We start from the raw sequence: 20,873 nt of genomic DNA, 5'->3' as shown, positions 1-20,873 counted from the left end.
AGTGATCAGTAAGCTGAATGTATTGTTTAACTGTAGCCTTTTAAAAACGATCTTGAGGAATGCTTTGTTGAACTTAAGTTAATGCTTCAAAAAAGAAAAAAAAGATGAGGTGTTGAAGTTTATTTCTAAGAACATGTAGTTTTGAATATTAAATCTATTACAACTATAAATCTCTCCATTGTATTGCATCCATTCAGAAGAAACAAAACCAAAGGAGAATTTCTTGGGGAAGAACTAAGGGATTACCATAGGTGATCAACTGAAGAGGAAAAGCTTCCCCTCCCCTCTCTCAAAACAGGAAGCCATAGCAGCAGTTTTTGTCAATAAGTTACTGCCACTCTGGCTTTTTAAAAGTGACAGAGAGCAGAGCTTTGTTTAGTACCTTGATGGTTATTTGTGTGTAAATGCAAAACCTCTGTAATGAATTAGACCTAGTTTTTAAAATAAAAACAGCTACATAAAATTATATATAGATATATAGATATATTTTTTTCTTTTTTCTCCAGTTAACAGTCTTTTAGTCTTAGGTGCATGGACCAAATCCAAGATACAACCTTCCCCTTCCCACTAAGTAGTACTGAAAATACTTTCCTCCTCCACTAATTCCTTTGGGAAGCAGAAAGGCTAGTGCAGCAGCTGTCAGGAACGAAGGCACAAGGCACAGGCAGAGCTGGGGTCTTCTGAGTTGTATGTATGGGAAAGGCTGCCACTGACCAACTGGAGTCACTGGAACCTGCCCCCACTCCAAACAGGGGAGGTCCCAGATCACCCTCGAGTTCTCCCATCCCTTACAGTAATATCTTTAAAAAGGCACATCCAGAATGGTACAGCCGGGGGCAGGGGTAAGCTGCACATAGTTGCCAGGCTGGGGTGAAAGGGTAGGGCTGCAAGACAGCTGACACAGTGCAACAAGGGCATCCTTGCCCTCGCCCAGCTTGGGGGGGAGTCGGAAGCAGGACAGAGTGGGCTCCAGGAACCCAGTCTACTTCCATGGAGGGGCCGGTAACGGGAAAGCCCAGGGCCATGGTCGGTAGTGCACGTACGTTAACAGGTCCTTGGTGCCATTCCAGCAGCAGCTTCCTTAGGTGCAAAGGCTACCGTGGCCAGCAAAGCTAGGAGAAGTAAGTCCCTGCACATGGTGGCTGGCCTGACTCCTCTCGTGGCACTGACCATCTGCTGCATAGGGAAGTAAGACAGAAAAAGTAAGTAAACTGCAGTGAAAATGCAGATAGGTTTTATCAAGGATTTCCCAAAGACAGTTACACCTTGGAAGGTTAACTTCTCTCCCCAGTTCTATTGAGGAATGAGAAACTCAGCCCATGAGCCCCATCCAACAGCTTTGCCTCTCAGTCCTCCTCACAGATAAGGAACTCCCAGGCTTTCTCCCCAGACATGAGTTGGGAAAGGGAAGGGTCCTTGCGGGCTCCTGGCAGAGAGTGGAGCCAGGTTCTGAGGGCCCAGAAAGCTGCCCACCTCACAGGCCCCTGGGCTCCAGAACCAGCCAGTTCTCGGTGACCAACTGCGTGTCCTGGCCACTCAGAGGCTCCCGCAGCCTTGCCTTCACCTCCAGTTTCCCCCCAGTGGGCTTCCTTCCATCCAGGACCTGTGAGGACAGCAGAGAGGAAAAGGGTAACGGGGGTGAGGGGAAGAGGGGGCAGAGGTCAGGAGTTTCCCTTCCCTTCCAGGCAAGGAATAAGAGGAGTTCAAGTGCCCTCTTGTGCTAACACAGGAGCCTCCATTTCATGAAACCCCTGACCTCCTGCTTTTGTTTTAGGTACATCTTATAGAAAAGAAAAATGAGTAATGTAAAAGCCAGATGAGCAACAATGCTTTGACTGAAGTGGAGAAAGGAAACCTAAAGCCATATACATTCAGTTTCCCCTTAATCCCCATGGCAATACCTGGAAGAAACAGTCTGGCTTCAGGAGCAGCCTGAAAACCACTGAGCCCAAATCCTCACTTCACAGATGGCCCAGCGAGGAGAAACAGACTGGAAAGTGATACAGCCACTGCATGGCAAAGCCAGGACTTGAACCCAGGAGAGGGGACAGCTAGAGAGCCAAGCAATGCCGACAGGCCAAAGAAGTCCAACCACCATCAAAGGGGCCAATACAGACCAGTCCCACTTCAGAACTACTCCCCTAAAAGGAAGGGAGGCAGGTGAAATGTAGTGGAGAAATCCCCAGCCTAAGATGGCATCTGCTAGGGTCTTCTGCTCCCAGCTTTGCCAGGGGAACACTGCAGGGGCTTATGTAACACCCTTCTCTCTGGTCCTCAGTTTCCTACTTAGAGTGCTTATGAAATCTTACGAAAGCATGGAAGCTTAAGGAGTTGTCCGGGGCCTGGTTTCTAAGCACAGACTAGCTGTTGTGGTGGGTTCTTGATTCGAAGTACCTATTAACTTTACGTCAGGAGCTTGTCCCATTTTATCATGCTGCCAGGCAACTGCCCCAACCATAACCTCCCCCTGGAAACCTAGAAATCTGTGTGTCCAGCTGATAGCAGTCATCAGACCCCTCAGGGCCCTCTGTCTACCTTCCCTTGGAACTTGAATGGGCACAAACAGTGGTAGAGTATGACCACTTCCTAAGTAGGTGACTCTACAAGTTTCTCAGACCTTCTGAACCTGTGAAAGGGGATACCATCAGACTATAGATATTTTAAAATTAATGGGCACTAAAAACCTACAAAGAGACTGGTGCTCATAATCATTGGCTTTCCTCTTGCCAAATCCTCTAGGTTCCCCAAGCCCTGGGCCCTACCTCCACAATCTCTCTGATCTCACACTCATTCTCCAGCCGCTCCAGCTTCAGATGGGCTGTGCCAACCAGCTTGTCACTTCTGAAGAAGGATCTGGGGAGCCAAGAAGCAGCAGAGGATTGGACTGGGCAGGGAAGGTGGGAATGAACTGGCTGGGCCCAGTGCAGGACAACTGAGCCGTATCAGGGGAGGCAGCAGCCACAGAAATGCCATTCCTGCCTCTCAGCCCCCACCGGCAATGTGATTGACAGTCAGGGGCCTCACCCTTTGTGAAAGATTTCAAACTTGATTCCTTTGCTTTGGATCACCCTCCTGAAGCCCCGGTGGTTTCGGTTAATGCTGAGTTTGAAGAGTTGATCAAATTCTGCAAGAAAGGAAGAACGCAAGGAGATGCTTTTGCCTCACAGGAATTTCCTCAGGAAGTGGAAAACAGGCCTCTTTTCTCTATCTCTCTGCCTGCAATTCAAGTTGATTGCCAGCAGAGGGTGCTATAGGGTCAAGGTGGGGCCTCGGAAGCACTTTTTGCTCTCGTTAGACACAGATTATAACAAGGTGGGAAGAACTTGGAACTTGGAGTTAGAACTCCTGCGTTCAAGCCCCATTTCCACCATCTCCTTGCTATGACACTCCAGGCAATCTAGGCAAGCTTCCTTTACCTCCCCGAGCCTCAGTTTCCCCAACTACATAAGAGGAGTTAAGAGGAGTGGTAATAGTATCTACTTTTATCTCCCAAGTTGGGCGGACCAAGTAAGAGGATATGAAAAGGGGCCCTCATGTGGGCCCTCACCTGGAGAATTTGTGTTCTTCACCACAGCTGTTTTGTTTTTTTGAGCCTGGTCCTAAAGCAGTGAGAAGGGATAAGTCAGGACAGCTTGGAGATAAAGAGGCATATGGGGCCAGAAACCCTGGGCCAGGTCAGTGTTAAGGGAAGGGATCTCTGGAGGGAATGGATCCAAGGGTCTTCAAACCCTCCCTTCAGAAAACCTCACGGGGATGGGGAGAAACTAAGCACAGGGTCCTGGACTCAAAGATGGGGTTCAGAGGATCCTACCTCCACCAGAACCTCACCGAGTTAGGGTAGTGGAACTCAAACCGCACAAAAGCATCCAAGTCATCAGGGGTCACCCCTATCAAGGAGAAAGGGAATCAGAGTCAGAGGGAGTAGCCAGGAGTCCAGTACTTGATGTGGAGGGAGAGCCAGTGTCTCCACACTGGCCAGGGCTGGAGTGTCAAGGCAAGAGCCTCCTGGAAGTAGGGGTGGCCTGGGGCTTACCTGGGGGGGCTGGGAGGTTCATTCCCCGGACAATGATCAGATGCATTTCTGTGCTGTTGAGTTCTGAGAAGATCCTATAGCAGGAAGAAAGAAGAAAGAGCCCAAGTGAAGGAGAACAATGGAACAAGGCCCCTTCTTTTATTGCCTGCCTGCCTGGGCCCAAGGAGGAAAAGCTTGTTTCAGCTAGAAGCAGCAGAGCTGGTACTCAGGGCTCTGTCTCTTGACTCCCAGTTCAGAGCTCCTCCCACAGCAACCTCCCAGCTTTGCGTTATTCTTGGGCAGTCGCCCTGTCCTCCTCCTCTCTACCGGCAGTGCCTATAGCAGGGCCAAGCCTGAGAAGCCATGAGAAACAGGCATACGTTTCCAGCCTTGGCTCCCAGCCTCGTGTCCTGTCCCTACATCAGCCTTCACCCAAGAGCCACTATCCCGTAGGCTTTGCCACCTCACAGTCTGGAATGTCTTCAACTCAAAGTGGTGGCTGGGAGGGTCGAGGCCCTGGGCTTGGGCCAGCTGCAGGATCTCAAGCTGCTTCTTGCGGTCCTGAGCAAGCTTCTCAAACCTGACAGGGTGGGTACACACATCAGTAGGGCTCATTTTCTGCTCCCCACCCCACAAGGTTATCCCAGACCCAGCCCTTGCACTTACCGGGTAGTCTCAGCCACATTGCCCTGGTGCATAAACTGCTTGGAAAACAGCAGGCACTTCTGAAAATAGGGGCAAAGAATGACTCCAGAGCCCAAAGGAGGACCCACATAGGTTGGCATTCAAGTGTGGCTTTTCCAAGCTTCAACCCTTCTCTGTAGTCTCTCCCCTTTCCACTCCTAAACACATATCCTGAAGTCACTGTTCCCAAGAACCCTCAAACTTTTCTAAGTTTTTGCTATATCCTTTTCTAAGGACAGCCATTCCCCAGAAATTCACCTGGCAAACTTTACACATCCTTCAAAACCCAATTCAAACAAAACTACAGAGGAAGACTTCCCAGAAGAGCAGGCAGCAGTAGTTCAGATATACATACACACACACACAAATATATATATGTATGTATGTACCTATACACATACATATATATCTGTCTCCCCTAACACTTCCTCCTCCCATCAGCAATTTTCCCTTCTCTGTTGTTTGAATTTTGTAGCCACCCTGAAAGAGGGGCATGAAAGGGTGTTAAAGATGTATAAGTGATAAAGGCATTATCATTCTATCTGAGATGAAGAAAGTGTGGTTCACAGAGGGGAAACTCCTTGCCCAAGGTCATACAGCCAGTAAGTGGAAAAGCTGGAATTTGAAACCAGCTATCTAGTCTGAGCCCCATGCCCTTCCCCAAAGGGAGGCTGTGGGCACTGAAAGGGGAGGACGAGATAAGAAGCCGACCAACCTCATGCTGCTCCATAAGCATTTTTTGTAGCTGGGCATACACCTCCTCAGCTTTCTGGGAGAGTCGTAGGTCCTCATGGTGGATAAGGATGAAGTCACCTTCCTCATCCGTCAAGGGTGAAGGCACCTGCCCAGGTCACAAGGCCCCTCAGGGGCCCCAAGAGTCAGATTACTCCTCTACAGAGCCCAACAAAGACAGGAATCCCAAATAAATGTTTCTTCAGCTTCAACTAAACTCTGGTGATAGGAATCCATTGCCTTCCATTCTATCTCAGGCTTCTGGAACACTGGCTCCCACTGAACTTGCCCTGGACTTGCCATCTCTGATCACACATCGCCCACCTGCCTTTCCCCCAGCCTCTCTTGGGGCTACTAAGTAGAGAAAGGCAGAAGCAAAAGATTCTTTCTCAGCTGTCACATCCTGTTTACATCCTGCCTCCTCCAGGAAGTGGCTCTTGTTCACAGCCTTCTACCACTGCCTATCAAGCCTGCCACCCACCTCCTCAGCCTGAGAGCCCCGGTGTATAACCAGGTGGACTCACCTTGGAGAGGTCGACAGGCTGGCCAGCTCGGGCCTGGATGATCTGGGCTTCAAGGGATTTGGCCACCCGCAGATGGGCTTTGGCCTGCTCCAGGTCCTGGCCACGCTTGGCCTGCAGGGCTGCCCGCTGGTACTGCAGTTTCCGTGCCTCCAGCAGCACCAGCTGCTCCCGCACTGAAGGCAGAAGACACTTGTCAGAGCCATGTCTGCCTGCAATAGGCCCTTCACCTCCATCCCTCTCCCCCACAACTCACCAGATGGGCTCAGTGACTCTTTAGAACTCAAGGCCTTGGGCTCAGGCAAGGGTCGGGATGAAGGGACCAGAGGCTGCGCCGGCTTCTTGGCCACTGGGGCCTGGGGTGGGGGCTCATCCTGCAGTGCCCAGGAGGCTGTCATGGGGGATCTGTTCCCCACTCTTGCCATGGCAGCACCTGGACTTGGGCTCTCTTCCTAACTCTGTATAATTTGCTATGTGACCTCAGATGAATGGCTTTCCTTCTCTGGGCCCTAAACGATCTCAGGGCTAGAAGAAACCTTAACAGCTCTCTAGTCTAACCTCCCCAGCAGAAGACAGCAATGTAATGGGGCTCAAACCTGGACTCTGGAGTCAAGAAGACTTGGTTTAAATCTCTGCTAACTCCTAGCTGGGCACCCTTGGCCAAGATCTCCCTCAGTAAAATGGAGGAAAGAATGCCTACCTCACCGGGCTTGTTAGTATGGACAATATCTAGCACAGGATCTGTGTTTACCTCTCACCCAGCCCCTGGGGTCTCAGACCCTCAGCCAAACCTTATCCTCATCCTCATCCTCCTCTGCTGGGGCTGCATCCTCTGAGGTAGCCAGTTTCTGGGCAGCTGCTAGTGTAGTTGCCAATCCATCCTCCTCAGTGCCCGCGGTGGGCTCCAGGCCAGGGATTGGGGGGAATCCTGTGGGAGAGACAGAGCAGGGGAGGGGTTAGAATAGCCTCGGGAAACACCAGGCTGCCGTGGGCCCTGCCTGGGTCTTACCTGGGCATGGCTGGGAAGGGTGGCACCTGCAGGGTGGAGGCAGCTATGTGAGGAATCATTTCCCCTCCCTCCCTTCTTGCTCAGACACTTCCTCATAGAGTGCCTATGCCAAGCCCCACTCACCTGGAGGGACAGGCAACTCAGCAAAGTCAACTTTCCGTCCTGCTCGATGTGCTCGAATGGCATCTTTATATTGCTGCAAGGGAAGGAGGGGAGAACTGATGGGGGCAGCAGTCAACAGGCTCTGTGCCCACTGCAGGGACAGGAAGACTGACAGAAGGACAGTCCTGGGAGAAAAAAAGAGCTCCCGAGAGACAGACAGACAGAGGGCAGCCAGCCAGGGAGAAGACAGCACAGGGCATGGGGGTTGGTGGCGGCTGGCCCACCTTGGCAATGCGCTCGTGCATCCGGGCCTTGCGCTCATCCCCACTGGCCCGGGCCTGGGTGCCAGCCTCTTGGTATTTGTTCAGCCTCTGTTGCAGGGCATCCAGCACTGTCTGTGGCTCTGCAGAGGCCACTTGAAAAGGGGAGGGAGACACATCAACTCTGCCTGCCCTTCCCCAGGCCTCCACCTCACAGTGCCACCATTCTGTCCTACCTGGGGTTGCTGGGCCGTCAGGGGTCATCACTGGTTGCACTCGCTCCACGGCTGGGGGTATGACTGAGAGTGCTGTGGAGACCTTGGAAGCCTGGGGCTTCAGGTCTGGAGGACCCAGAACAGAGGTGTAGGTGGAGGGCCCCTGGCCAGTCCCAGCCCTGACACTTCTCCCCAACCCCAGCCCCAGGCCGAGCAGATTCCCCGATAGCCCCATTCTTACCCTTAGGGGCTGGGGGCATGGCACTCAGGTCCACGGGCTGCCCCTTCTCCAGGGCCTCCAGGACAGCACCAAATCTCTGCAGTATGAAGAAAGGCAGGTGCGGGCATACGCCAGGAGTCCCCAAGAGCCTGGGCTGAAAACGACTCCCCCTCAGGCCAGTGGCACTCAACCCATCTAGCTGTGTGACCCTGAGCAGATCACTGCCCCACTCTGTGCCTCAGTCCCCCATCTATGAAACAATGGGGTAGGCCACAGGGCCTCAGAGTCAGATGTCATACCTTCCCGATCCTCATGAGTTCTCGGGCACGATCCAGATCTCCGGCCTGCTTGGCAGCAAGGGCAGCCACTTTGTACTCTCTCTGTCGGACCAACAACAGGGCCCGCGGGTCTGGGTCTGAATCAGAAGGGGAAGAAACTCCAGGACTGCCCAAAGGGCTTGTCTCGGGTTGGGAGGGCTCATCTATGGGAAAACAAAAAGCCCGCAGAGAGGGCATAAGGTGAAGGTAACCACCTAGGGTTCCCAGTGCCCACAGGTCTGGCTGGGCGGAAGACCTCCCAGGGAAGGTGACTGATGGCAGTGATAGCTGGCATGATGGGAAGGGAGGCCACGGGCTCTGACCCTGGGAACCGGGACAGGACTTGGGTGGCTCCAGCTACCTGGCTCCACAGCAGGGAGGGCTGAGGAATCTGCCTCGGGGCTCCTGCTGGCTGCTTCCTGGGGGGCTGCGGGTCTCTTGCCCAAGGCCACTGGAGGTGGGATCTCATCCTCATTGATGGTCCTGCCTTTCTTCACAGCTGTCAGCTGGGACTCCAGAGTCTGAGGGAGAGAGGACCTAGTCCAGAAACCCAGCCAGCTGTCTCAGTCTGGACCCTGCTCAAAGGCCAGGGCTCCATCAACTTCCTCCTTCTGCCTTCCCCACTGCCCTTTGACCCACCTTCAGGCCACGCTCACAGCGCCTGGCTTTGGCTGCTTCCCCTGCCTCCTTGGCACTGGCAGCAGCTGCCTGGTAGTTGCTGATCCGCTCCTCCAGCAGCGCCTGCAGCCCCCCGAGGCCCTCCAGCCTGCAGATTGCTTCAGCTCAGGGCCTGCCCACTCCAGGGCCAGCCAGGCCCTTGCTGCCCCCTCCCTGCAAGGACACTGCCCCAGAAGGCAAAGCTCTGGGACTCAGGAGAAATGAGAAGAAGAGCCTAAAAGCCTCAAACGTGGGAGCAAAGACTCCTTGAAGAGGCCAGAAGCCATGTCAGAGGAAACAGAGGCCCAGACAATCAGAGGAGGTCAGGAAATGGCTGAGGGGGGTGGTCGGAGAGAACAGAGAGGCCTTTGAGGCTGGCCAGCTGCTGAGGAGTGATTCTCCTCCCCAGTTTCTGCTTGGGGCAGCTGCTAGAAGAGGGCTCTAGAATGGGTTCCTCCAGGCTTGATGGGTGAGCCATGCTACCTGTGTGTAATAACATGGATTCATGGGAGCACTGGAGGCATATGGGACCCCTTCAGACGTACCTGAGCCACTGGGACTGAGGTTGTTAGGACTGTCTGCACTGGAAGTTCAGTGTTTTCCTGCCCCGTCTGCTCCTCAGGGCCGCCAGGGCTGGCTGCCTCTTCGTCAGCCAGGGCCCCAGCCTCCTCATCCTCATCCAGACCTCCTGCAGCTCAGTCTGGGGAGATACAAGTCCCAAGAGCTTGAGGCCTCAAGGCAACGTCCATAAGAGGATCTGAGAATAAAGGACCCTCCCTCCCAGCAATATTTCTCAATGTCAGTCATGGTGCCAGAAAGTCCCCCTTAGCAAAACACTCCTTTAATCTGACCAAGGATAGCCCCCAAAACAGACAAGACTTTGAATCTGAGTATGCCCAATTGCAGAGCTCAGACTAGAGGTCTACAGAGACCAACCTCACACTGGCCAGTTAGGAAATCTGAGGCCCAGGAAGGCACGGCACTCACTCAAGGTCAGAGAACACAGACGGCAAGCCCCAGGCCTTCTCTCTGCCCCTTTCCCACCAGGCTCAAGCTTGACCACAGGAGCCCTTGGACACCAGCCTGGCAGGACCCACCAGCAGATCTGCATCCTCCTCCAGCCCTTCCTCCTCCTCCTCTTCCTCCTCCTCATCCTGCATACAGTCCGCTGCCAACTTCTCAATGTGGGCCATGGGCAGGGGGGCTGGGGGAAGAGGAGGGTCACAGAATCAGGGCAATTCAGGAAAGGTCCAGGTTGTGTAAGGGAGGGTCTTCAATTCACTGTGCTGGGAAGACACACCCAAGTAGAAATCATCCTCCCACCCTCAGCCAAAGTCCCACCTGGAAGACTCCTCTTCAACCTTTATGACCCAGTTCCAAAGACCCTCGTTAGGGGCCCTCCAATAAGTTGCTTCCTTCTCTGCATTTTTCCCTGTAGTAGTTAATCACAGACATCCATCCATTTCCCCCTAACCACTCCTTTCACAACTATAAAAACTTTTAAAATCCACTTGAATGTCATAACAGTTCTCCAAAATAGGTAATATTATCCTCATTTCATAAACAAGTAAACTGAGAACTACCAATATTAATTTTTCTAACATCATAATCCTAGTGATTGGCAAAGCTAGGATTCAAACTCAGACTCATCTAACCCCAAACCAGGTTTGGACTTGAGAGGTGAGGGCTGTGAAGGGCCTCCCACTGTCCTCAGCTCAGAGGCACATGGGATGGGGTAGTTCTCCTTGAGGGATCCTGGTGAGAAGAGAAGATCTAGACCTCCTGACCATCCCAGGCCTCAGGTCCCTGTCCTCTTCCAGGCTGAGGGGAAAGACTCCCCTTACCCATTCATAACACAGAGTTTCTGTGCACTCACTAAGCACCCAATTCAATTCGTGCTGAGCCCCCCTCCATACAAGGCCCTGGTTAGGGCTAAGAATAGAGACACTATTCAGTCTTACGGAGAATCAGATTTATCCACAGTGAGGAGGAGGCAGCCTAGGGAGGCAGTGAGCCCCCAAACACCTGGTGTGTAAAGCAGGGCCAGATGGCCTTGCGTTGGGAGTGCTGCAGAGGCACATGGCTATCAGAAGGGTCAGCCGACCTGGCTGGCTCCTCCCAGCTGCCAGGTGAGGACTCCTTCCACCACCAGCCTGTGTCATTCATGTCCCAGTCCCGAGCCCAGCCCAGTGTCACCAACTCACCCTGACCCTTGGGTGCTGGCCTCCTGTCCGTGGCCCCTGTCTCCCCGGTGAGGGCCAGCAGCTCAGCCTCCAGGTCCCTGTCGTCTTCAGTCTCATCCATCTCCAGCAGCATGTTCTCAGGACTCAATTCCACAAAGAGCCCCAGCTGAGTGCAAAGCGGGGTTTGTAGGAACCACATGGTGAGGCAGAGATAGAGCCCAGCCCCAGAGCCAGACTCAGGAATTCTGATGCCCCCAGTCAGTGCCTCCTTCACTGTCTATATGGCCATTGTGCAGAAAGGGAAGCCGAGGCCTGAAATAATGCCTTGGGATGCTAACCTTCCCAGTGACCCCAAAAAGAACCAGTAGATTACACTGCCTTTATTAAAAGTAACAACAGTGACAGCAACAGCTATCAGGCACTGTATTTGATTACTAATTCTCACAATTCTGAGAGGTAGGTCCTATTTTTATCCCCATGTTCAGATGAGACTGAGAAAGCTTTGCAAGTGGCAGAGCCAGAATTTAAAATAAGGTTGTTGTGACTTGAGTCCCTGCCCTTTACTCCATCATCTACCTAACTGCCTCTTTTCAGACAATAAAAATGGTCTAACTAGGCTTAGAGTTTGGGCCCAGGAGAAACAAAGGGAGAAAACGAGAGGACACCAACCCTGGTCTTCCACTTGAGCCATGTCTCAGTTCCTAGCCACTGGCCAACTCCTGCAAGCCGTGGCATCCTTGGCTGACAAGCAAAGCCACGGCCCTAAATGAGGAACCCATGAGAGCACTGAGGCCCCATGAAAATGTCCTGTACTTTGGTGGCTCCTGATCACTCATAGGAGGTAGCCATGCAGGAGGATGCCTGGGGTGAAACACAGGGAGCCTAGGTCTGCCACCCCTCACTGGGAGTCCAGGCCTCATCTCCCCACCTGTACGTGGCAGGGATTAGCCAAAGGGTCTCTCAGGGCTCTGCCAATTCAAGAGGTATAGCTCAAGTCTTTGGACTAATGGGAAAACCACACAGGTGACCCAGTTTGCCCAAGCTCTGCATATAGACCCACCCTCTCCCAAACTGGCTCAGGGTTGGGAAGAAAGATGTGTCCATACCTGCTTAGCAGCTGCCACACCCTGGCCACTGGCCCGAGGGCCCTTTCGAGGTCTTGGGCCTGGCATCTTGGCAGCCTAGATGCCTATCAGGTGGGGAAAAGTCAGGTTCAGACTGGAGTACCCTTCAAACCCCCAACAGTATGCAACCCAGTGTAAGTTATGGTTAGTAAATTCCTAATTCAGAGACAGAGGGCAATGCTTAACATAAAAAGGATGAAACACTAAGGTTGGAATTATAGCACTGAGGCAAGCAGCATGAGATGGGAAGGGATGGGGACTACCTGTTAATGGGTTTAAATAGGGTGTGTGGACACACAATATGAGGTCACTGAACTGACTGACAAATTTGGATTAGACCCAAGTTGAGTGGAGTGGGGTCTAGGGAGGCAGATTTAGGAAGTCACTCTAGGAACAGAATCAGTATGGGGATGGGCAAAGTTCAGAAAGGTCTAGAGCTGTGCTGTCCAATATGGTAGCTGCATGAGGCTATTTAAGTTTAAAGCTCGATTAATTAAAATTGAAATTTAAATCCAGTTCCTTGGTTACACCACACACATTTCTAGTGCTCAAAAGCCATATGTGCCTAGTTACTCCTACACTGAACAACACATATACAGAATATTTTCATCATCACAGAAAGTTCTATTGTACAGCTATGTTCTAGAGAAACCTAACTCAGCATTCCAAACCCCTCAGAGATCTCACAACCATTCACAGGACCTACTATGTATCCCTGGGCACTAGGAGTGCAGAAATGAATCTTAAATAGTCTCAGTCCTCAAGGTACAGTTGGCTGCCTGCTGGACAGACTCATGAACAGGCAATCACCAAACAGAATTGCTCTCCCGGGTTTGGGAGCCCAGAGACGGCCACTTAGTCTCATGGAGAGAAAAGGCTTCTTAGAGGGGGGTTGGTTCCTGTGCTGAGTCAGGAAGCAGTTGGAGATAAGGAAAGGAAAGAGGATTCCAAGCACAGGAAACAATCTAATAAAGTTTTCTGACGTAGGGAAATGGCTTGGTGTGCACAAGGAAACGAAAAGACCACTTTGATATTACCGGGCTATAAAGTGTGAGACAAAAAAATGGTGCAAGCAAAGCTGGAAATGTGAGCAAGGGGGTGAAACAGAAAACCTTTAAGCCGAAAGGAGTTTGAGGATTATTCGGAGGGCAATGGGGAGGGAAGTGACAGGATTAAGTCGGCGTTTCAGAAACTTCACTCCGGCCGCGGAAGGGAAGGTGCACAGGAAGGAGGAAGAACGACGGCGGGGAGACATCCCTAATGAGCATCTTGTTACGAGGCAAGCTGATGGAGCGTGGGAGTGGCGGTGAGGATGGAGAGAAATGGATGGATTCCAGCGTGGGGAGGTCTGGGCTCCAGCGTTAACTGGGTGTGGGTGTACGGGAGGGGAAGCCCAGGATGACACTAAAAGTCAGATTTCGGTGACCGGTGAATGGCGGGTCCGACCACTGAGACGGGAACACGGGAGCCGCCGGACTCAGGGAAAGCAGGAGGTCAGACACAAACACGCAAGTCCGCGGCGCGGGAGACTGGTTACGGGCATCACTGCGGGTCCCAGGAGCCAGGCGGGCAGCGGAGTCTTCAGTGAGGAGCCGAAGCCGGGGGCCTCACTCCCGTGCCGCTGGACCCGCCGACCTGCCCTCGGCCTGTCCCAGGTCGCCTCCATCTCCCCCGCCGTCCCCTGATCTCCCCACGCCGGGGGGGCGGGTACGCGGCATACCTCGCGGCGGATCCGAAACTGACTCCGGGCCTTCTCCCGCCCGGCACCGCCCTGGGCTCCCGCGGCCCCTGGGCGGCGGCGGCACGGCAACCGGAAGCGCCCGCCGGGGAGGCGACTGGTGGCCTAACACGTGACTCCACGACCGGGGCGGCGTCCGGTGCGCAAGCGCCAGGCGAAGCGGGCGGGGCGCTCCGACAGGTGACTCCAAGGGTGGTGTTCGCAGCGCGCAGGCGCGTTCCGGCAGGTAGCGCGAGATTCTTGCGGGCCTCCAGCCCAGCGTCCAGCTGCTCCTGCAAATGCGGAACGTGCGCCCCCTGCCCTTGGCTATTTACTACTCCCATCTCCAAGGTGGCACGCTTCTCTCCCTGGCCGGCCCCTGAGCGCAGTGCTCCTGGCGTAGCCCGTCTCCTAGCCCCGCCCTGCCCCTCACGGCTTAGGGCGAGGCGGGCGTGGGCACTGCCCTAAATCCCGGCCAGGAGCCGGGTGGCGCCGATTACCATCTTCTTCCTCCTGCTCCGCTTCCTCCTGTTCTCGGTGTCTTTTATAACTGAATCTCGAGGCTTACCTTATTTTTCTTAATCGAGAACTTAGTACAGGCAGTGCTCATTGTACCTCTTCATGAAGACACTTAAGAGACAGGTTAACGAATAGGGAGACAAAAATGTTTTTTTAAAATAAAAGGCGAAAGATTTATTCGATCTGAAGAGAAACCAGAGTATTTTAAAGAGCGAGAAATGAGTGCGCCTGCTTTCTGCCAAGCTTTTGTATGCCAGGCACTTTTCACAATGAATCTTACCCAGTTCTCCCCTCAACCCTGCAAGATAGACATCGTCCCCACTTCACAGAAGAGAAAACGGGAGGCTGAAATTGTTACTTGCCCAGGGTAATACAAAACCAAGTTCTTTATAGTCAGCAAAAATGCTCTAGTCTGACCAGGGGTGTAAATCTCCCTGGCAACACAGGATATGACTCCCGAGGATGAATCTGGACCTGACGTCTTGGGATTGAGAACATCTTGACCAAAAGGGGGATGCGAAAAGAAACAAAATCGTTTCAGCGGCTGAGATTCCAAATGGAGTGGAGAGGTCACTCTGGTGGACATTCTTATGCACTATACAGATAACCCTTTTTAGGTTTTAATGTATTGGAATAACTAGAAGAAAATACCTGATACTATCAAACTTCAACCAAGTAGCCTTGACTCTTCAAGACGATTGTATAACAATGTAGCTTACAAGGGTGACAATGTGATTGTGAAAACCCTGCAGACTGCACTCCCTTTATCCAGTGTATGGAAGGATGAGTAGAAAAATGGGGACAAAAGCTAAATGAAAAATAGGGTGGTGAGGGGTGATTTGGGTGTTCTTTCTTACTTTTATTTTTTCTTATTTTTACTTTTTCTGGTATAAGAAAAATGTTCAAAAAATAGATTGGGGGTGATGAATGCACAACTATATGATGGTACTGTGAAGTTAATTGCACACCATGGATGATTGTATATGTGAATATATCTCAATAAAACTGAATCTAAAAAAAATGCTCTAATCTGTTCTCACAAACCTTGCTGTCACTTACTCTTTCTGCCTATGTCCTGTCTCCAAACTTACTGTTTTATAGTTAGCGGTTTTCAAGATGTTTCTTTGGACAAATCTTTCCCATCTCCTTCTTGCTATTGGGTGATTTTCCAGAGAAGGGACTGACATTCCCATTTTAAAACTGAAGTCTCACTTTCATATTTTTTCGTTTAGTTGTTTTACAATTATTTTTAAATGTTTATAATGAAATGTTTAAGATATACACACACAATATTTCACATTTATTAGAATGCAAGCTCCACAAGGGCAGAAATTTTTGTTCTCTAACATTATCTCCATTGTCTAGAACAGTACATGGTACATAGTAGGCACTCAATAACTATTACTTATTTTTTGTGTCCGTTAGTAGAACAGGTACATGGATATTCACCAAGTTTTAAGAAAATGCACTACAGTACAGTTGAAGCCACCAGGACATCTCTCCTGACACCTTTTCCAAAGAGGGTCCCACTATCCTGCAGTAGTTGTTCATTCTTGAACATTTCTTTCTATCCTTAAGCAATGCACAGTATTTTTTTTTGCAAGCTTTTAAAAATTATCATTGGTATCATACTGCATGTATTCTTTTTCCACTCAACCTTGTTTGCAACCTTCATCCATATTGATACATAAACTTTAGTTTCATTCCTGTATGATATTCCTCAATATGAAAACACACAATTCATTTCTCAATGGTTTGTCATTACAAACAGTGATGCTGTGAACCTTCTTGTATATGACTCATTGTGTACATGTTTCTCTACGGTATATCCCTAGGAAGAGGATTTCTGTACTTTCCAGATTAAATATTGCCAAATTATCTCCAAAGTAGTTAGTCCCAATATACACTCTGATCATTGGTGAAGCATTTGGGTTCCAGTTGGTCCATGTCATCACAAAAAGGAGGTTTGGGGGCTCCAGGTGTGCCAATCTGTCTCCGTTTTGTTGGCTATTCATGTTTATTCTATGGATGGCATTTCTTTCAGCCAGTTTTCCTTGTTCTTATTGTACAAGTCTTTAAAATATTCTGGTACTGATCCTCAGTATGTATGTGTGTGTGTACATATACATACATATATATTTTTATGAACTATTTGACTGAATATTTATGGGTATATATATATGTGAATCTCCTAAGAACAAGGGCATCCTTCCACATAAATAAGATAATTTATCGCACTCATGAAATTTAATCTTTACATAATAACTTTTTACTTTTTAAATCCAGGAACCAATCAAGGTACCTGCAGTATATTTAGTTATGTCTCTATTCTCCTTTAGTCTAGAATAGTTCCTCCATGTATTTTTTTGTCTGTCTTTTGTGATATTGATGATTTTGAAGAGTACAGCTGGTTGCTTTGCAGAGTCTCAATCTCGATTTGTCTGATAATGTTCTCATCAGATTAAGGTTAAACATTTTTGGCAGCTTTATTACATGGATAATGTGTTTTTCTAGGTGCCTTGCAAGTGAACGCATGAGATGTCAGTTTGTTTCACTGTTGGTTTCCATATAAACATTAGAACTAACATGCAGTTATAAAAGAAACCCTGCCAAGATTTTAATTGGAATTGCTTTTTATTTAGATTAATTACATCTCTATTAGAATAATTTGTACCTTATATTTTCTATGTCATATAACTCTTTATTTCCAACCCCTGACCACAGCCATCCAGTTTTCTTTCTCAGAGGCAACAATGTAATCAATTACTTATATGTTCTCCCAGAACTATTTTATATAAGTACAACTATTTATATAAATACAAGTATCTTGTGTGCATATATTTCTATACATGGTATGTTACCATTAAATAAAAGGCAAGGCAAATAACAGAAAGAGAAGTCAGAGGGACAGTCTATTGTGGGAAGGACAGTTTGGTTTTATAATCTGATTTTTGTAATGGCTCTAAACTTCCCAAACATTCTGGAAAAAAACAAATTATTTAATGGTAAATTCAAAACATATAACACAACCATTTCCATTCAGTAAACTTTGCTATAACAAATCTATGTGCTTAGAAAAAGGAAACTGGTTTTTTTACAAACAAGCGGATCATAGTCCTTCCTTGTGGATGCGCCTCACTCTTCTTTCAGCGCATAGAGCACATCATCCTGGCTGACGTTGAGCCGCACACGAAGGAGAAGGTCATTTCTGCTGGGCTCCACAAGGAGGAGGCGGCAGGAGCCCAGACGTGAGCACACGGCCATGGTCTCTGACATGGTGGGATATGGCAGTCCCTCTATTCTGCACAGAGTCACATGTTGCCTGTATACCTAGACATAAAAAACAAAGCTGAGGTCAGCTGCCTGAAGGGTTGAGAGGAAATGTATTCTTGAGTCTGGGAATGATTTCTTCTTTTGGGAAAATCAGACACTTGGTGCCCAAGATACCAAATACCCCAGGAGATACGAGTGGGTGCCCCAATGGTGAACAAATGCAGAAGCCAAATGCACTACTGGCCTTGGAATCAGAGAATACCAGGTGTGAATCCTGGCTCCACCATTTACTGGATGTGCAACTGTGGGCAAGGTACTTCCACTTTTTGAGCATCACTTTTATCTATAAAATGTTGCTATATCCCTTATAAGTTAACGGATATAAATTGCCTGATAACTGTTACTGTTACATAAAAAGTCCTGGTCTCCAGGGCTGAAAGATGCACAACTGAAACTGTCATAATTCAAGTCAAAATTTTGCTACATGGGCATTTTTCTTAGCAGATACAGTGAGCAGGTGCCTAGGCATGACCCCTAGAAAAGCACAAATGCCAGAGAAAATACTGAAACGAGAGGCAGGGCAATTTCAGGAAACCTAGATTCCTACCCTAATGCTCTCTGCTGGGACAAGCAAGTCTGTGGCACTTCCTGGTCACTCACTATTCTAATTATTTATGAGTCTTTCACCCCTACCAGACTGGGAGCCCGTCAAGAACCAAGAGATTGACTGACTCAGCTAAGGGTCCTTGGCACCCATCCCAGTTAATGGCACACTGTAGGTATTCAGGAAATGTTTTTAAACAAATAAAAATTACTCTCTGCAGAAAAACTTTCTCAGGCACTAGAAGGGGAACAATAATGGGCAAAACAAGACCAGCAATCAAGTCTAAAAAAAAAATAATTTATCACCAACACATTAAATAGCTGAAAGGAAAAATGTTTTCCTGACCTGTTTTAAATAGAAATGCCTTAAAACATACTCTCTCTTACACACGCATACTCAGTTATACACTCATTCATTCTTGAATAATTCATCCTCTAAGATAGCCCATTACCAATGGACACAAGGCTTAAAATGAACCATTAAAACACAAGCCCTAATGATTCCTTTTACTTGACCTAATTGGAACTATATAAATTAGTGTTCACATTCTGATTTTGTGATCTGTTTTAAAGTATGGCCTTGTTCTGAAAGCCTTGCCGCCACTGCAACATAACACTGTATTAGGTCTTGTTCATCTTTGAATCTCTCACTCCTAGAACAGTCTCCGGCACACAGTAGGCCCTCAACCTAACATGCAGAAACCAGCTCCTAAAGGTCTCTTCATATGTAATTCTATAAAATGTCATAGAAAAATAGGTGCTGGTCTGATATTCTTTAGCAAAGAATGGTGCAAATCAGAGACAAACTGGTACATACTGATGGAAATTTCCAGGTATTTTAAAGACACCAGACCAAAATTCAGAAGGATTTGAAAAAAGGTCATTGTTTACCTGTTGAAATGTTGCTTCCTCCAGTCCTGATTGACGGAACTCTGCAAGGATGGCTCTCAGGAAGCCCTGTTCCAGAACGGAGCAATTTCTTAAAGGAAACAAGAAGACATGGGTTTTCCCAAGTAGCTATACCACCAGTCCAGAGGAAAGTGAAATAAAGTTTTTTCCAAGTTTTTAGAGAAGGTAGAGAAAGAATTGGGATTTACTTTCCTTTATATTATTTGGCAAGGCACCCCCACCCCACCCCCAAAGTCTCAAACTGATATGGAAAATGCAACTTTGGAAGAAAGGGAACATAGCAAATACATCTGAAAATGTACAAGCACTTCAAAGATGCAGCACCATCATTTCATGAGCTGAGTATTTCATTTAGCATGAACGAAGTTACTTCCTGCTTGTTCCTATAGCATTTGTACTCCACTAAACACCTCTAGTATAGCTATCATATATAGCTCAGGAAGTGGTAATTATTCTCCTAGGTTTGTTTACCTGTCTCCCTGAATAGACTATGCCCCGTAACAAAAAGGACAATGTCTTCAGTAAACAAAGGTCGAATCAGTAAAAGTTGAGAAACAAAAACATGTTTCCATGGTCTTCCCAAACTTTGGAACTCTCCAGTGGTCTTCCGTGAAGGTTCAGGTTAAGGAAGCAGAATTGTCTTACTTGATGGCGGTGATGTATGACGATGAAAACATCTCATCCACAGCTTCCATTAAGTGAGCTATAGTGACCAGGCCAGGGGAATCAGACTTCTGGCGGGAGAACTCGCAGATCTCAGTGGCTCGCCTGCAAATGTCCAGGCACCGTCGTGCATCTCCAGAGAGGGCTGCTACCTACAGGGGAAACATTTTATTACTGAGGCCCCCTTGCCATCTCAGCCCAGTAAAAGAACCAAAAGATTAAGTGTTCAGCTAAAAAGGAAAGGTGGTGCTGGTAAGTTAAGCACTTAGTCCCATCTGGGAACCTTGTGGAAGCATAACAACAAATTATTATACTGGGCCCAGGACTCCATTCCGAGTCCAAACCTTTGTCTTGGTTATACGGATAACACCACAATGAAATGGGCAGAAATTCTCAGCTTTATTTAATATTAAGAAAAATTTTATTTAAAGCATTCTAGAAAAAGAGATCATTGGCCCAAGATCATTATTGAACCATCTGGAAGCACTAGGGTTTTTGTTCCTTGCCTGAGGAGAGTAGTGTGCCCCTTGAAGCAGACAGACAAGACGAAGGGGCCAAGGCAGAGCCTGCTTGGAGACACCATATCCCAGGTCCCCCTCAGAGCACACAGTGAATTTGGGGGACTGCCTAGACAATGGCTAAGATAAACAGAATCAGGAGTAGGCAAGAGAAAGGAAGCCACAAAGCCTGGAGGACCCAGAAGAATAATCTGTGATTAGATGAATCAGAGCAACATAAAACACCAACAGCTTTGCTGTTGTTCCTTCTGCTCCCTGTGCAGAGGCTGAGGGGCTCCCAGGCCCCCTTCACAGGGAATCCTCTCCTCTCTCACAGGCTTAGAAGGCCGCTTGCATTGTAAGTTGCACCAAGGGAGTTCTGGGCTATATATATTCCTGGTCACATACATATACATAACACACCAAGACAATTAAAGTTGTCATCTCTAAGAAGTGGGACTATAAGGAGTTTTAAAATGTTATATGTACATTTTTGTTTTCAAAATTCAAATTTAATATATTCAAAACAAAAATCACTTTTTCAGTCACCCAAGACAGAAATAAGTACCAGCTTACATTCTTCCCTTCCTCCTACATCCAATTAGTAAGGATATCCCATAGATGTTTCTACCTTATCATTTCTCCTTTCCTCCTAC

At 48.7% G+C, this 20,873-nt stretch overlaps 2 protein-coding genes across 3 annotated transcripts in view; both read right to left on the bottom strand.

Moving 5' to 3' along the window:
- Nucleotides 1-899: 899 nt before the first annotated feature.
- CC2D1B (coiled-coil and C2 domain containing 1B) lies at nucleotides 900-13,949 on the bottom strand. Its single transcript, XM_037827234.1, is given in 27 exon segments — nucleotides 900-1,176; nucleotides 1,474-1,603; nucleotides 2,763-2,853; nucleotides 3,025-3,124; nucleotides 3,548-3,599; nucleotides 3,829-3,887; nucleotides 4,034-4,107; nucleotides 4,476-4,592; nucleotides 4,679-4,737; nucleotides 5,412-5,537; nucleotides 5,953-6,125; nucleotides 6,206-6,323; nucleotides 6,741-6,877; nucleotides 7,082-7,154; nucleotides 7,345-7,475; nucleotides 7,557-7,661; nucleotides 7,777-7,852; nucleotides 8,055-8,236; nucleotides 8,434-8,593; nucleotides 8,712-8,822; nucleotides 8,824-8,838; nucleotides 9,275-9,414; nucleotides 9,417-9,429; nucleotides 9,827-9,933; nucleotides 10,934-11,078; nucleotides 12,019-12,101; nucleotides 13,757-13,949. Coding segments are annotated over 25 exon segments (2,559 nt in total). The 5' UTR covers nucleotides 12,085-12,101; nucleotides 13,757-13,949; the 3' UTR covers nucleotides 900-1,176; nucleotide 1,474.
- Nucleotides 13,950-16,695: 2,746 nt separating this feature from the next.
- The window catches only part of ORC1 (origin recognition complex subunit 1), a 30,104-nt gene continuing 25,926 nt past the window's right edge, over nucleotides 16,696-20,873 (bottom strand). For both annotated transcript variants that reach the window (XM_037816684.1, XM_037816690.1), the window contains exons 17-19: nucleotides 19,703-19,872; nucleotides 19,040-19,127; nucleotides 16,696-17,602 (exon numbers count right to left, since the gene is read on the bottom strand). In XM_037816684.1, coding sequence (XP_037672612.1) covers nucleotides 17,408-17,602; nucleotides 19,040-19,127; nucleotides 19,703-19,872 — 453 coding nt within the window. In that variant the 3' untranslated portion in view covers nucleotides 16,696-17,407. The remainder of the gene's footprint in view (nucleotides 17,603-19,039; nucleotides 19,128-19,702; nucleotides 19,873-20,873) is intronic.

Source organism: Choloepus didactylus, chromosome 2 (genome assembly GCF_015220235.1).
Source record: "Choloepus didactylus isolate mChoDid1 chromosome 2, mChoDid1.pri, whole genome shotgun sequence".
NCBI lineage: Eukaryota > Metazoa > Chordata > Mammalia > Pilosa > Megalonychidae > Choloepus > Choloepus didactylus.
This window is presented reverse-complemented; position numbering and strand designations above follow the sequence as displayed.